At 52.5% G+C, this 13,623-nt stretch overlaps 2 protein-coding genes across 4 annotated transcripts in view; one reads left to right on the forward strand and one right to left on the reverse strand.

Moving 5' to 3' along the window:
* The first annotated feature begins 170 nt into the window (after positions 1 to 170).
* On the forward strand, positions 171 to 6,491 carry MYG1 (MYG1 exonuclease). The gene is made up of 7 exons (XM_002923253.4): positions 171 to 448; positions 606 to 718; positions 3,536 to 3,695; positions 5,441 to 5,593; positions 5,723 to 5,845; positions 5,957 to 6,138; positions 6,275 to 6,491. Exons 1-7 carry the CDS (start codon positions 230 to 232, stop codon positions 6,471 to 6,473), a joined length of 1,149 nt encoding a protein of 382 aa, XP_002923299.1. The 5' UTR covers positions 171 to 229; the 3' UTR covers positions 6,474 to 6,491.
* Positions 6,492 to 6,750: 259 nt separating this feature from the next.
* AAAS (aladin WD repeat nucleoporin) overlaps positions 6,751 to 13,623 on the reverse strand; it is a 13,845-nt gene continuing 6,972 nt past the window's right edge. For all 3 annotated transcript variants that reach the window (XM_034645146.1, XM_002923254.4, XM_034645145.1), the window contains exons 8-16: positions 8,946 to 9,066; positions 8,481 to 8,605; positions 8,231 to 8,291; positions 8,002 to 8,092; positions 7,704 to 7,797; positions 7,553 to 7,620; positions 7,332 to 7,413; positions 7,135 to 7,219; positions 6,751 to 7,005 (exon numbers count right to left, since the gene is read on the reverse strand). In XM_034645146.1, the coding sequence (XP_034501037.1) occupies positions 6,781 to 7,005; positions 7,135 to 7,219; positions 7,332 to 7,413; positions 7,553 to 7,620; positions 7,704 to 7,797; positions 8,002 to 8,092; positions 8,231 to 8,291; positions 8,481 to 8,605; positions 8,946 to 9,066 (952 nt within the window). In that variant the 3' untranslated portion in view covers positions 6,751 to 6,780. The remainder of the gene's footprint in view (positions 7,006 to 7,134; positions 7,220 to 7,331; positions 7,414 to 7,552; positions 7,621 to 7,703; positions 7,798 to 8,001; positions 8,093 to 8,230; positions 8,292 to 8,480; positions 8,606 to 8,945; positions 9,067 to 13,623) is intronic.

Below are 13,623 nucleotides of genomic sequence, written 5' to 3' on the forward strand. Positions count from 1 at the left end.
GGTGATGAGATGGGAGGGCCGTGGTGGAGATGCCGTGCCCCTCCCCAGAGCCTGCTCAGTAGGGGTGATGCGGGCTCCGCACCGGCCCGTTGGAGGAGCGAGGGAGAAATCCCGCGGCGCGCCCCTCTCTTTGGCCCGGTTGCCATGGGAACGGCCGTCCGGCGGAAGTGGAACTGTGCGGGCGCTTCCTCTTCCGGGTCGACGACCCACCTCCCCAGCGGGAGGCTGCATGGGCCGCTGCTTCCCGCGCGGTCTTCTGCGTTTGCTGCAGCGGCCGCCGCCACCCGTGCGGGCCCGGCCCCGTGTGCTCAGCCTGGAGTCCGTCCCGCCGGCCAAGCGACCCTGCGGCAGCCTCATGGCGCCGCCCCGAATCGGGACGCACAACGGCACTTTCCACTGCGATGAGGCCCTGGCGTGCGCATTACTGCGCCTCCTGCCGGAGTACCGGGTACGGTCCGCTCCGCGGAAACTGGCCCCGGGACCCCTGCGGGCCTCCCGGGCGGGCCGCGCCCGAGCACCCCTCCTGACCCGCTCCCCTGGAAACCTACCCTTCATCCTCTGTCTGCACGACCCTGGCCGCCCCTCACCTCCGGTGTCCCCTGCAGGATGCAGAGATTGTGCGGACCCGGGACCCCGAAAAACTGGCTGCCTGTGACATCGTGGTAGACGTGGGTGGCGAGTACGACCCTCAGAGACACCGATATGACCATCACCAGAGGTGAGTCCCAGACTTCGGCTTTCCTCTGTGCCCCGGGCAGCCACCCCCTGCGGGTCCGTGCCGGCGAAGGGAACCGCCCCGTCTTTGAAAGCCAACTCCCGGGTCCCGTGGGGCTGCAGCCTGCCGGCTCTCCCCCCGCTCTGCGTCCGACCACCTGGCCGCGGGCCTCCGTGGCTTCCAGGCCGCCCTCACGCCGCTCGCCGCCTTCCCTGGCTCGGTCAGGCTTTTCTCCCACTAGCGCCGTCCTCTCCCCAGTTAATGCCCCCGCTCCGATTAGTCCTCCCAGCCGCCCTTGCTGCCCCATTCGGACTGCTGGGCCCACGGGCAGCGGCGCTCGGTGACAGCTCAGGTGGATGCGGCTCCTCCTTCATTTCTGCTCTCACGGTGGGAAATCTTTCATTTCCAAGGGTGGCCCATTATCCACGGTACCATTTCAGTCCTCTTCTCTCTCCTCAGGCCCCCACCTCATGAGACTCCCTCGGTAGGTGACCCTGCCACCTCCTTTTCAAAGGAAATTGAGCCTTTCCTGCAGTCACCTCCTCAGATCCCCACTCCCAAGCATCCTCAGCTCCCTCCTTCCGGTTCAGGAAACACTGTCCCCTTCCGTTTGCCCCTTTTGCGATCTGTTACTTTCTCCTCTGGGGGCTCACACCACTGTTCTCCCCCAGGGTTTCTTCCTTTTTTTTATATATATTTTATTTATTTCTTTGAGGGAGTAGAGAGAGTATGAGCAGTGAGGGGGGCAGAGGAGAGGGAGAAGCAGGTTCCCCACTAAGCAGGCAGCCTGACTCGGGGCTCCATCCAGGACCCCTCCATCCCAGGACCCCGGGATCGTAACCTGAGCTGAAGGCAGACGCTTAGCCCACTGAGGCCCCAGGCGCCCCTCCCCTAGTGTTTCTACTTCTTTTTGCCTACGGTCGAAAACTCTGCCCAGGTGGCTCCGTTTGGAAACCAAGAGAGTGAATAAAACCCCAGACCCTCCCTTTATATGCACCACGCCGCTTAGTCAGTGTGCGGGAATGTTTACTTGACTTCTCTGTAAGTATTTCTCTCCCTTCCCCCCCCCTTTTTTTAAGTGTACGTCTTACACTTAAGACGTGGGGTGGGGGGAACCCTTCTGGTGTTTATAGGCTCATATTATACCTTCCCTTCTCAGCCTCTCTTCAATAAAAGAGCTGACCCTGGTTCCACACCCCTTCCAGTTCATTCCATTCGCTCATTCACCTGATCCCCTCCCAATCTCTGCAATGGAAATGCTCATGGAAAGGGCACCGGTGACCTCAACGCCACACTCAGGTTGCTGGCGGAAGGTCTCACCTTAACGGACCTCTTCGTGGCACTTGACGATATTGACTAATTCCTTTTTTCTAATGATTTTGTATACTTTTTTTGAACTATGCAGTATTTGATACATAAAAGAATTTATTTAACACTTTTGGAATATAAAACATGTGACAGACAGTCATGGACCGATCTCCCAACCTCAGAACTGGAGCAGTACCATTGCCTTGGCATCTGTGCACAAGCCCTTCCTCCCCGTCCCATCCCCCTGCCTCCCCGGAAGTAAGCAGTGTCCTTAGTTCTGTGTTCGTCATACCCCTGTTCGACTGTGTAGTTTAGCACATATGTCTCTTTCCATCAACAATTTAGTTTAGCTTCTTTTTGGACTTTTATCTGGGGGCTTACTATGTATTAGTCTTTATACCTTGTGAACATTTTATAAATATTTTTGTATTTACTCAATATTTAATAAAAAACACTAAAGCAAAAAATAAGCCCTCTAGCTGATTCTGATGGACCGGCATTTAGAAATCACAGCTGTGGTTTCTGCTTGCCTCAGAACCGTCATACCCTTTCCCTGTTCTCTGTGCCACTGAGAATTCAGTCAGATTTCTACTTCGCTCATTCCCCCGCGCCACTGCCCGTGACCGTGCGTTTGTTCTGCATGCTGCCTGGCCCAGGGCTCTCACATGCGCTTGCCCGCTGGAAATCTCCCCACTGCCTACAGATAAAGTCCAGACTCCAGAGTATGGTGGCCGAGGCCTGCCATGAGCTGGCCCTGGCTTATGCTTCTAGCTTTACTTTTTTGCCGCTCCTCACACCCAAGATGCGTTTCTTGCAGTTCCATGTAGACACCTGTCTCTTAGCCGTTGTAAGAGACGTTGTTCGTCTACGTGGAATGCCTTTTCTCCTCGACCTTTTGTCTGGCTGGTGAACACCTAATTCATCTTTCAGGATGAATCCCGCCCCCGGCTTGTTTATGACCTAGCTAGAGCGTTCGCTTGGGTGTGTGCTTGTCTGCCTGTGGTGGATGAACTTGAAGGCAGGGACATTGTCCTAGGGTGTGTTTTTGTTTCCGTTTTAAGATTTTCTTTTTAATTTATTTATTTGATAGCACAAGTAAGGGGAGTAGCAGGCAGAGGGAGGGGGAGAAGCAGACTCCCCGCTGAGCAGGGAGCCTGATGTGGAACTCGATCCCAGCACCCTGGGATCATGACCTGAGCCAAAGGCAGACGCTCAACCAACTGAGCCGCCCAGGCGCCCTTGTCTTAGGGTTTTTCTAATCCCTGATGTCTAAAACACAAAGCCTGGCATGCATAAGCATTGAATTAAGCATTGTCAAATGAAAACATGAATGGAGACTCCAAGCTGAGGTCCATGTTGAACCCCAAGGAAAAGCTGAAGCCCCACAGCTGGGCACTGTCCTCCCAACTCCTGAGTGTTCTCCAGCGTCTACCCTCGTGCTGCACGCGCACGCACACGCCATGGGCTCACGGGGGCAGCCCTGCCTCAGCCCTGCCTCTCTGTGTTCCTCAGATCTTTCACGGAGACCATGAGCTCCCTGTCTCCTGGGAAGCCATGGCGGACCAAGCTGAGCAGTGCAGGACTCATCTATCTGCACTTCGGGCACAAGCTGCTGGCCCAGTTGCTGGGCACCAGTGAAGAGGACAGCGTGGTGGGCACCATCTATGACAAGGTGGGGACCCAAGGACAGAGATGACCTATGAGAGCATCTCCAGCAGCTGGAAACGGCACTCATCGGGACTCCTGGCCATAGCCGGCCCGGCACTTTCTCCCTCAGTCAGACTCATCTTCGCACAGGGCATGGCTCCTCTCTCTCACCTCTGTCCTGGGCTAGTTGTGCAAAGTGGGTAGGTCGTGTTTGGGGAAAGACGTTGAAAACCATAAAGCAGTGTTTCCTGGTCCTTTTCCTGACCTAACACACATAAAAAATGATTGTTCAACAACTTGGTAGGAAGAGGGGGCTGCTTGTGTGGGGAAGCACATGGCTTAGAGGTTCTGGCTGCCCTGAAGGTAGAGGGGAGCGTATCTGGGACACACGCGCTGGGACGTTCAGCTGGGAAGGATTGGCTTACGAACACATGTCCGGGTTCCAGCAGCATCCCCTGCGAGCAGCGCAGCACGCTCCTGCTGCCGGGAAGGAGCGGGACTAGTGGCCCTGGCACACCTGTCAGATCAGACAGTGATTCTGAGGTCCCCTGCTTGACCCCACTCCCGTGACGTTCACGAGTCAGGCTTCAGATCCCGTCAACTCTGGTTTTTGCAGAAGCCGTTGAGTTCGGGTCTGTCTTAGCTTGCCTGTCCTCCTGCCCCGTGACACAGCATTAGTACGATCCAGAGATGTGAAGGAATAGGAATGGTTGAATTGGAGCTTTTGGAATACTAAGGTTTTTAGATTGCCTGGGTCCATTTTCCCTTCTGAGGGGTTTCCTTTTTTTTTTTCTTTTTTTTTTTAAGATTTTATTTATTTATTTGAGAGAAAGAGAGCACGAGCTGGGGGGAGGGGCAGGGGAAGCAGGCTCCTGCTGAGCAGGGAGCCCATGCGGGGGTCCAGACCAAGAGAGGCTGGGCATAAAGGAGTTTCTTTTTCAGCTCTCCCCGAGAGGAGCACTTTGCTCCACACCCCAGATGTGTTGATGTTGTAAGCCTGTGTGCAGAGCAATTTTGCCGTAAGCATTGATACCCCATATCGTTTCTGCCCCCAGACTTTTTTTTTTTAATTTTATTTGTCAGAGTAAGTGCACGTGCACAAGCAGGGGGAGTGGCAGGTGGGTCCCCACTGAGCAGGGAGCCCGATGGGGGACTCGATCCCAACCCTGGGATCATGATCTGAGCCCAAGGCAGACGCCCAGCCGAGTGAGTCACCCAGGTGCCCCTGTCCCCAGACTCTTGAGGCATACCTGTCCCACTCTGTGGCCTCGGGAAATGCAGCACTTGTTCCCACCACGTGGCACATCGTGGGTCCCGCTGGGACCACATGCCAGCTCCCGTGTCTTGTCCAGACTCACCCTCCCACATGACTCGTGTTTGGCCAGACCCTCGTGTACCTCATTTACCTGGTCACTGAATCGCCTGCTCAGCCCACCTGGAGATTTACACTCTCTCAGCCACAGGGATCCACTCCCAGAGCCCCTCCTGGAACTCGAGACCTTCCTTGTTCTGAAGTCAGCAGCCCCCTCCTCACACAGCGTTGGCCTTGACTCAGGCTTTGTGCAGTGGTGGAGGGAGTGCTGGATTACAAATCAGGTGATCCAAATTCCAGCCCCAGCACGATGAGATCCGACCTGAAGCCACTCAACTCCCCAGTTCCCCCTTTGTTCACCCAGTGAATGTTGAGTGGAGATTAAATGAGTGAAATCTATAAAACTTGATGCAAATGGTAGGAATCGTCAAGAGCACTGACTCCCGCTGCTGCCGTAGATGTACGAGAACTTCGTGGAGGAGGTGGACGCAGTGGACAATGGCATCTCCCAGTGGGAAGAGGGAGAGCCTAGATACGTGCTGACGACCACACTGAGCGCCCGGGTCGCTCGACTTAATCCTGCCTGGAACCAGCCCAACCAAGACACCGAGGTAAGGAGAGCCCCAAAGGAAGAGACCATGAGGCATTTAAGTACTTTGGGGGAGGAAAGGAGAGTGGTTGCCTCCTCCAGTCCTAGCAAAGTCGAAAGTTGGGGCCGGCACCGTGGTTCTGATTCCCAGGCCGGGTTCAAGCGTGCAATGGACCTGGTTCGAGAGGAGTTTCTGCAGAGACTAGACTTCTACCAGCACAGCTGGCTGCCAGCCCGGGCCCTGGTGGAAGAGGCCCTGGCCCAGCGATTCCAGGTACAGGCCTGGGAGGAGGCCCTGGGGTTCGTGGCTTAGTGACTGCTGGCAGGCTGCTGGTCGGCAGGGGCTCCTTCCACCCACAACCTTCCAGCCGTGCCTCCCTTTCAGGTGGACCCAAGTGGGGAGATAGTAGAACTGGCAAAAGGTGGATGCCCCTGGAAGGAGCATCTCTACCACCTGGAATCTGGGCTGTCCCCACCAGGGACCATCGCCTTTGTGATCTACACTGACCAGGCTGGACAGTGGCGGGTACAGTGTGTGCCCAAGGAGCCCCATTCATTCCAGAGCCGGTAAGACCCTGCAGACCTTCAGGCCTGTTGCAGCCCTATCAGAGGGGGCCGCTAAACTTGACCTCTTCTGTGCTCCCTCTCTCTGCTCCTCAAGGCCTCCGTTTGCTCCCATCAACTTCTTTCTGTTCTCTCATAGGCTGCCCCTGCCAGAGCCATGGCGGGGTCTTCGGGATGAGGCCCTGGACCAGGTCAGTGGGATTCCTGGCTGCGTCTTTGTCCACACCAGCGGCTTCATTGGTGGGCACCACACCCGAGAGGGGGCCTTGAGCATGGCCCGTGCCACCCTGGCCCAGCACCCAGTACCTAAGCTTCCCACAAATTCCCTAGTCCAATAAAGTGTCATCTGTCTCGTACGGATCAAGTCTTTGCCTCATTATTGCCCGGCACCATTTTGGGAACTTGCTGAAACTTGGGAAAAGTGAAATGTCTGTTACATGCCAAAGCCTGTGGTAGGTATCTTCTCAGCTTTGCTTTCCAAATCATGGGAAAACCACCTAGTACCTAGGGTTAAGTAACTTGCCCAAATTCATAAAAAGTAACACAGCCATCTCAACCCGCCTTTTTTTTCTTCACTAGACCTCAGTGCAGCTCCTGGAAAAAAGTCTCGTAATGGAGTGGAAAACAACAAGGGAATTTTTATTATTAGAAGTGGGAGTGAGGGGACTGAGACCCGGCAGGCGGTGGCCCTGGGAGAGGGTCCCACGGGGCAGAGGTTGGGGATGTCTCTGTAAAGAGGGGCAGATCATGAGTAGAGCCTCCACCCCCAGCTGGGGGCTCCTGGGTTCGGCCAAGCGCTGGGCTAAAACGTGGAAACTGGGCGTTAACAAAATACAGAGGAATGTGGGCAATTCGGCCTGTGGACCAGCACTGCAAAGGGACAAGGAAAATCGATCAGAGCCTGGGCCCGAGGAAAGCCGCGGGGGGGGCCACGCGGCAGCCACAGTCCTCAGTTCCTCCACCCCGCTCCCCAAAAGCCCAGCAGCCTGGCCTACTCACCACACTGAGCAGAGCCCCTTTGTTGAAGGAAGGATGGAAGGTGATGAGCTGCGCCTGGGCCCCCGGCTCCCCCTGGATAACGCCGCTAGGGGGAGAAGGTGAGCAGGCGATCGGAGACAGGCCCGGTGAAGTAGGATGTGGGTTGGTGTGGGCAGGCTGGTAGGGGGTTCAGACTTGATGGTCTACCTGGCACTTACCAAGGAAGCAGCTCAAACACGGGGCTGTTTCGAGTGCGAAAAAGGAGGATGACTGGTTTACCATCCTGGACCCGTGGATTTCCTAGGAGAAACAGGTGCGATAGTAAGGCACCCCGGAGGCAGAATCCCAGGGCAAGGCAGAGAACTGCAGCCAGGACACGGGCACCCTCCATCAACGGGAAGATGGCCGTGACCTGAGCAAAGTCCTTCCCAACTCTTACCTTTCATGAGCACAGCCAGACGCTCCCCACTGGGGTCCCAGACCATGGAGTGAGCCTCTCCCCCAAGTCTGTGAGTCAAGAGAGTCAGTGGGAGGGCTCGGCGTGGTCCCCCCCACCTCCTCACTGCCCCTCCCCCAGCCATGCAGCTCACCTTTCCTCTCCGTCCGGTGTCTGTACTGTCGTCTCGGACAGATCCGCCACGATGGTGGCTGACTTGGCACCTCCAACGCGCCCCTTTCCCTCCCCTGCAAGAAGGGCAGAGGCTCTGCAGTACAGGAAACCAGCCCCTCACCGGCCCTCTGCCTCACATCCGTTGTAAGCATCAACACCTCTCCAGTCTCCCAAGCTTTACTCCCCTATATCCTTCAGAGCAGCATATTCCAGAGGGTTCCTGCCTCCCTCTGACTACCCCAGATACTCTGCGTCCGCAGCTGTTTCCCCTGACTCACCGCAGCGTTCTGGGAATGACAAGGAGTAAATGAGTGGTTCCCCCAGTACAGTGAACAGCAGTCGGCTTCCATCTGGGCTCCAGCAGCCAGTCTGGGGTCAGGGAGCAAAAGGCAGGGGAACATGGGTCTACAGGGGAATGCAGGAAGAAAAGCAGAGGACGTGGGGAGACAAGCTTGGGGCACCTGGGACCCGCCTCCTCCCCAGCTCTCTGGTGCAGTCCCCTCTCACCTGACACCGCCCTGATAGAGTAGGCCACCTCTCGCAGGTCCACATCTGGGCCTCCCACACTCTGCCGGGGAGAGGCGGGTCACAACCTCTAGCTTCCAAAACCTGGACTTCCCTCCCTCTGCCAGTCCCAGGCCCAAGTCAGAGAATGGGAACAGAACAGAAGGCTCTGCCTGCTATAAGTTCCAGGAGCTAGGTGCCTTTCTCTAGGTCATCCTTGCCCTCCCCCTCCCTCTGCCCCCCTCCCACTCACCGAAAGACAGCTGAAGGAGTGGCAGCCAGGACTTTGCTGCCATCCGGGGACCAGAGCAGATTGGTAACCCCGCCTCCCCGAAACCAGGGAAGGGGAACACAGGTCTCTGTTGAGACATCCCATACCTAGGACAGAGGGGTCGGGAGTGAGAAACCCACAGCGTCCCTATCCTGTCACAGGGGCTGCCCTTACTCAAGGTACAAAGACACAGAAAGGAGATGAGGCAGGAGAGGGACTGTTAAAATAGGAGGGAACAGGTTACACGTACAGCGATAGCAAGCAGAGTGTCACGTCTGAGGAGTCTGAATGGGACCGCTCCTTCCCTGGATAAGTTTAACACTAACACTGAAGGGACAATTATTCCTCTCGTCCCCATAGGATATCTTCCACCCCCAGGCGAAGAATGCCCTTGCCTCAAATCTGCGGCGGGCTGAAATGACCGCGAGAGGGTGGGGACCCACTCACCAGGATAGCAGCATCCACAGGGGAAGCCGAGAGCAGCCGTCCCCCACTGGGCGCCCAGGCCAAGCTGGTGACAGGTGTGTGCCCAGGGTGAGACAGCACCTGCGCACAACCCGAAGACGGTCTGTGGATGGGAAACAGGGTATGAAGTCAGAAGGCGACAAGAACGCCCCATGACTTTATTTCCTTACCTCCTGACGAAACTTCCCTATCCCGATGGCCCCTCAAATCCAGGTTAGGGGAAATGAGTAAGGGTCATGGAAGTTAAAGAAAAAAAGGGGGGGGATAAGGAAGGAAGGAAGGGCAAAATCGACACCATTAGGTCCATAGATGAAAACGAGTGAAGGGGAGTCAGCGTTCACCGTAGGCCTCGAGGAGACACACACTTCTGACCAGCAGGGCTGGCTGGTGCCGAGCGGGGGCGAGGTGGGACCACGGCCGATCTCCCCGGGCCTGGGGCCATCTGTGATGCTACCTTACGGCTCCAGTCTCTTGTCCAGAGTTACCTGCTCCCCAGAACTCATCCTGCGCTGCAAACCCCGTCTTTCCACGTCAGAATTACTCTCGCTCTCTGCTCCTGCGTGCTTTTCTGCTTGTCACAAAGACGCAGCACGGGGGTCGTCCTCCGCCACTAGGCCCAGAATCCCTGAGCACCGGCTGCGTGCCAGTCAGCGCTGTGCCTCCAGAGCCACGCTCTCGGCCGGACAGGTACAGGCTACTACCCGAACGAGTGCCAGCGCCTCCTTTACCGCCGGACTCAACGACCCCAGGTGCCAATGGGACCTTACATCACTGACCTACAACGTTTTCTTGAACTTTTTTTTTTTTTAAAGATTTTATTTATTTATTTGACAGACAGAGTGACAGCCAGCGAGAGAGGGAACACAAGCAGGGGGAGTGGGAGAGGAAGAAGCAGGCTCCCAGCGGAGGAGCCTGATGTGGGGCTCGATCCCACAAGGCTAGGATCACGCCCTGAGCCGAAGGCAGACACTTAACCGCTGTGCTACCCAGGCGCCCCTGAACTTTTTTTTTTTGAGAGACAGAGAGAGAACAAATGGGGGCGGGGGGCAGGCAGAGGGAGAACAGACTCCCCACTGAGCAGGGATCCCGGTGCGGGGCTCGATCCCAGGACCATGAGGTCATGATCGAGCCAATGTCAGACGCTTCACCGACGGAGCCACTCAGGCGCCCCTTTCTCAAACTTTACAATAAATCACAGTTCTCTTTTCAGGTCTGTTCAGAGATCCATCTCATTCTTTTCAGTGGCTCCACTATCTCCGCCCTGAATCGATAAACTGGAAGTGGTTCAGTCATGCCTCCACAAATGGACATCTCAACTGTTTGTAATGTTTTGCCATTCCCAACAATGCTGCAAAAAATATTCTCTGTATCTGTATCCTTATGTACTCATGTTACTACGTGTTCAGAATTTGGGGGTTAAAAACGCTTGCACTTTTTCAATTTTTTAAAAAGATTTTATTTATTTATGTGAGAGACAGCACACAAGCAGGGGGAGCGGCAGGCAGAGGGAGAAGCAGCCGCCCCGCTGAGCAGGGAGCCCGATGCAGGACTCGATCCCAGGACCCTAGGATCATGACCTGAGCTGAAGGCAGACGCTTAACCAACTGAGCCAAGCAGGCATCCTAGGGTTGCACTTTTAAAAAAACCAATTATTTCCTAAAAAGTCTGTACCACAATATAGTCTTCTCACCAAGAAAAAAAGTACCCATTTTCCTAGTCTTGCTAGTACCGGATATTATCAAACATTATAATTTTAGTAAACCATCCTGAATGAGTAAAAAATATTATGTATTTTCAAAAAACAAATTCTGTATTTTCTTCCTGTCCTTTTATTTTTACATTTAGTTCTTTCATCTGCTTGGAATTTATTTGTATAGAAAAAGTGTAAAGCAAGGACCACCTTTATTATTTCCTATATGGATAGCCAATTATCCCAACACCACTAAAATAAAAAAAATCTAAACTTCATTGCAACGAAAAGCCACATTTCTCATATATATATTCTTAGATCTGTTCCTGAATGTTACTCGGTTACGCTGATCTGTTTGTCTATCCTCGCGCCAATAACTCCCCATTACTCTAACTTCATAAGACATTTAATGCTTGGTAGGGCAAGTCTCCCCTCCATATTCTTCCTTTTCAAACTTCTCCTGGCAATTCTTCCGTACCTATTCTTTAATAAAAACTCCGCATATCATTTTGCCCAGTTCAGAAAAACAAAGCCCAGCAGAATTCCGGTTGCACTTAATGTGTCCTGTCTATGATGACACACTCCTGTCCGGGCATACAGTGTGTCTCTCCATTTAGTCAGCTCTTGCTTAATGTTCTTCCACAACTTTCTACAGATGTCTAGTAGCTTAAATAAATTTAACAGTTCATCCCCAGTGATTTTGGTAATTGCACACATTGCAGTAGAGTATTTTTTTCCATTTCAATTTCTCAGTGATGATTGTAGGTATAAAAAGAAACTGTTACAATTTTGGTTTCCTGGAGCCAGTCACCTTTCTACATTTAAATTTCTTATTAGATCAAATACGTTTTTTTAGCTGAGTCGCTTGTTTTATCTAGGTATGAAATCATATCTTCAAAGAAGAATAATTTTCCCTTTGCTTTCAAGACTTCACGTCTTTTCTTGTCTTACTGCACTCATTAGACTCTCCAAAAATAATGATTACCCTGGCTGGCTCAGTAGGTAGAACACATGACTCTTGATCTTGGGGTTGTGAGTTCAAGCCCCATATCGGGTGCAGAGATTACTTAAAAAAATAAAATCTCAAATAAAAATAACGGTGATAATATATGTCTGTCTTGATCTTGACATTACTGGAAGAAATACCTTTAGTATTTCATATTCACTGTCTAATATGGTAGCTCTGATTCTGAGCAAATACTCTTAGGTCAGGTCATCTGTATTCCTATTTTACTTTGTTTTCAACTGGAATGTCTGCTTTTTAAGAGCATTTATGGCTATAAGCATTTTTCTCCTTTATTTATTTATTTATTTTATTTATTTATTTATTTTTAAGATTTTATTTATTTATTTGACAGAGAGAGCCAGCGAGAGAGGGAACACAAGCAGGGGGAGAGGGAGAGGAAGAAGCAGGCTCATAGTGGAGGAGCCCGATGTGAGGCTCAATCCCACAACGCCAGGATCACGCCCTGAGCCGAAGNCGGGATCACGCCCTGAGCCGAAAGCAGACGCCCAACCGCTGTGCCACGCAGGCGCCCCAGCATTTTTCTCCTTCAATTTGCTAATGTAATAAATCATGTAAATAGATTTCCTGATGACAAACAGTCTAATTTCTGGAAAATCCTACTTGGTTAAGATTATTTTAATATGCTTTTGAGGGGGGACACCTGGGTGGCTCAGTCAGTTGGGCAACTGCCTCCGGCTCGGATTGTGATCCCAGGGTCCTGGGATCGAGCCCCGCATCAGGCTCTCTGCTCAGTGGCAAATCTGCTTCTCCCTCTCCGGAGCTCTGTGATCTCTCTCACTTTCACTCTCTCTCATATAAATAAATAAATAAGCTTTTGGACTCTATCTGCTCGTATTTTCTTTAGGATTTTTAAATGTATGCTAAAATATTGTCTTTCTTATGCCACTTATTGTCAGATTTAGGTTTTAGGGATGAGCTTTATTAAAAATAAACCAGGATGGATTCTGGGACAGAAGGAGGACATCGATGGAAAAACTGGTGAAATCTGAAGAAAGTCTGAGTTTAGTTAATAACATACAAATGTCAGTTTCTTAGTTTTGACAAATGTCACATGGTAACATAAGATGTTAAGAATGGGTGAAACAGGGGCGCCTGGGTGGCTCAGTTGGTTAAGCGTCTGCCTTCAGCTTGGGTCGTGATCCCAGGGTCCTGGGAGAGAACCCCACATTGTGCTCTGGGCTCAGTGGGGGTCTGCTTCTCCCTCTCCCTTAGCCCCTCCCCCCCGGGCTCATGCGCTCACACTTAAGTGCTCTCTCATTCACTCTCTCTAATGAATTTTTTTACAAATCTAAAAAAAAACAACAACAATGGGTTAAACTGGGTGATGGGTATCCAAAACTCTCTGTACTATCTTTGCAGCTGTTCTAAAAATTTGAAATTATGCCAAAATAAAGTTTATTAAAAGAAAAAATCAGGAGCCTGATTTCCAAAAATTTCCAAATTTTTCTGTGATCTGGTCTAATTCAAATAACATGGTAGGGTGGGGAGCCTGGTTGGCTCAGTCGGTAGAGCATGTGACTGTAATCTCAGGGTCATGAGTTCAAGCCCCACTATGGGCTGGGCATGAAGCCTAATTTAGGAACGCCTGGATGGCTCAGTTGGTTAAGCATCTGTCTTCAGCACAGGTCACGATCCCAGGGTCCCGGGATCGATTCCAGCATCAGGCTCCTTGCTCAGCAGGGAGCCTGCTTCTCACTCTGCCTGCAGCTCCCTCTGCTTGTGTTCTTTCCCTCTCTCTCTGACAAATAAATAAATAAAATTTTTAAAAAATAAAATAGGGGCACCTTGGGTGGCTCAGTTGTTAAGCATCTGCCTTCAGCTCAGGTCATGATCCCAGGGTCCTGGGATCGAGCCCTGCATCGGGCTCCCTGCTCAGCAGGAAGCCTGCTTCTCCCTCTCCCACTCCCCTTGCTTGTGTTCCCTCTCTCGCTGTCTCTCTCTCT

The sequence above is a fragment of the Ailuropoda melanoleuca genome, chromosome 16, assembly GCF_002007445.2.
Source record: "Ailuropoda melanoleuca isolate Jingjing chromosome 16, ASM200744v2, whole genome shotgun sequence".
In the NCBI taxonomy this organism is placed as follows: domain Eukaryota; kingdom Metazoa; phylum Chordata; class Mammalia; order Carnivora; family Ursidae; genus Ailuropoda; species Ailuropoda melanoleuca.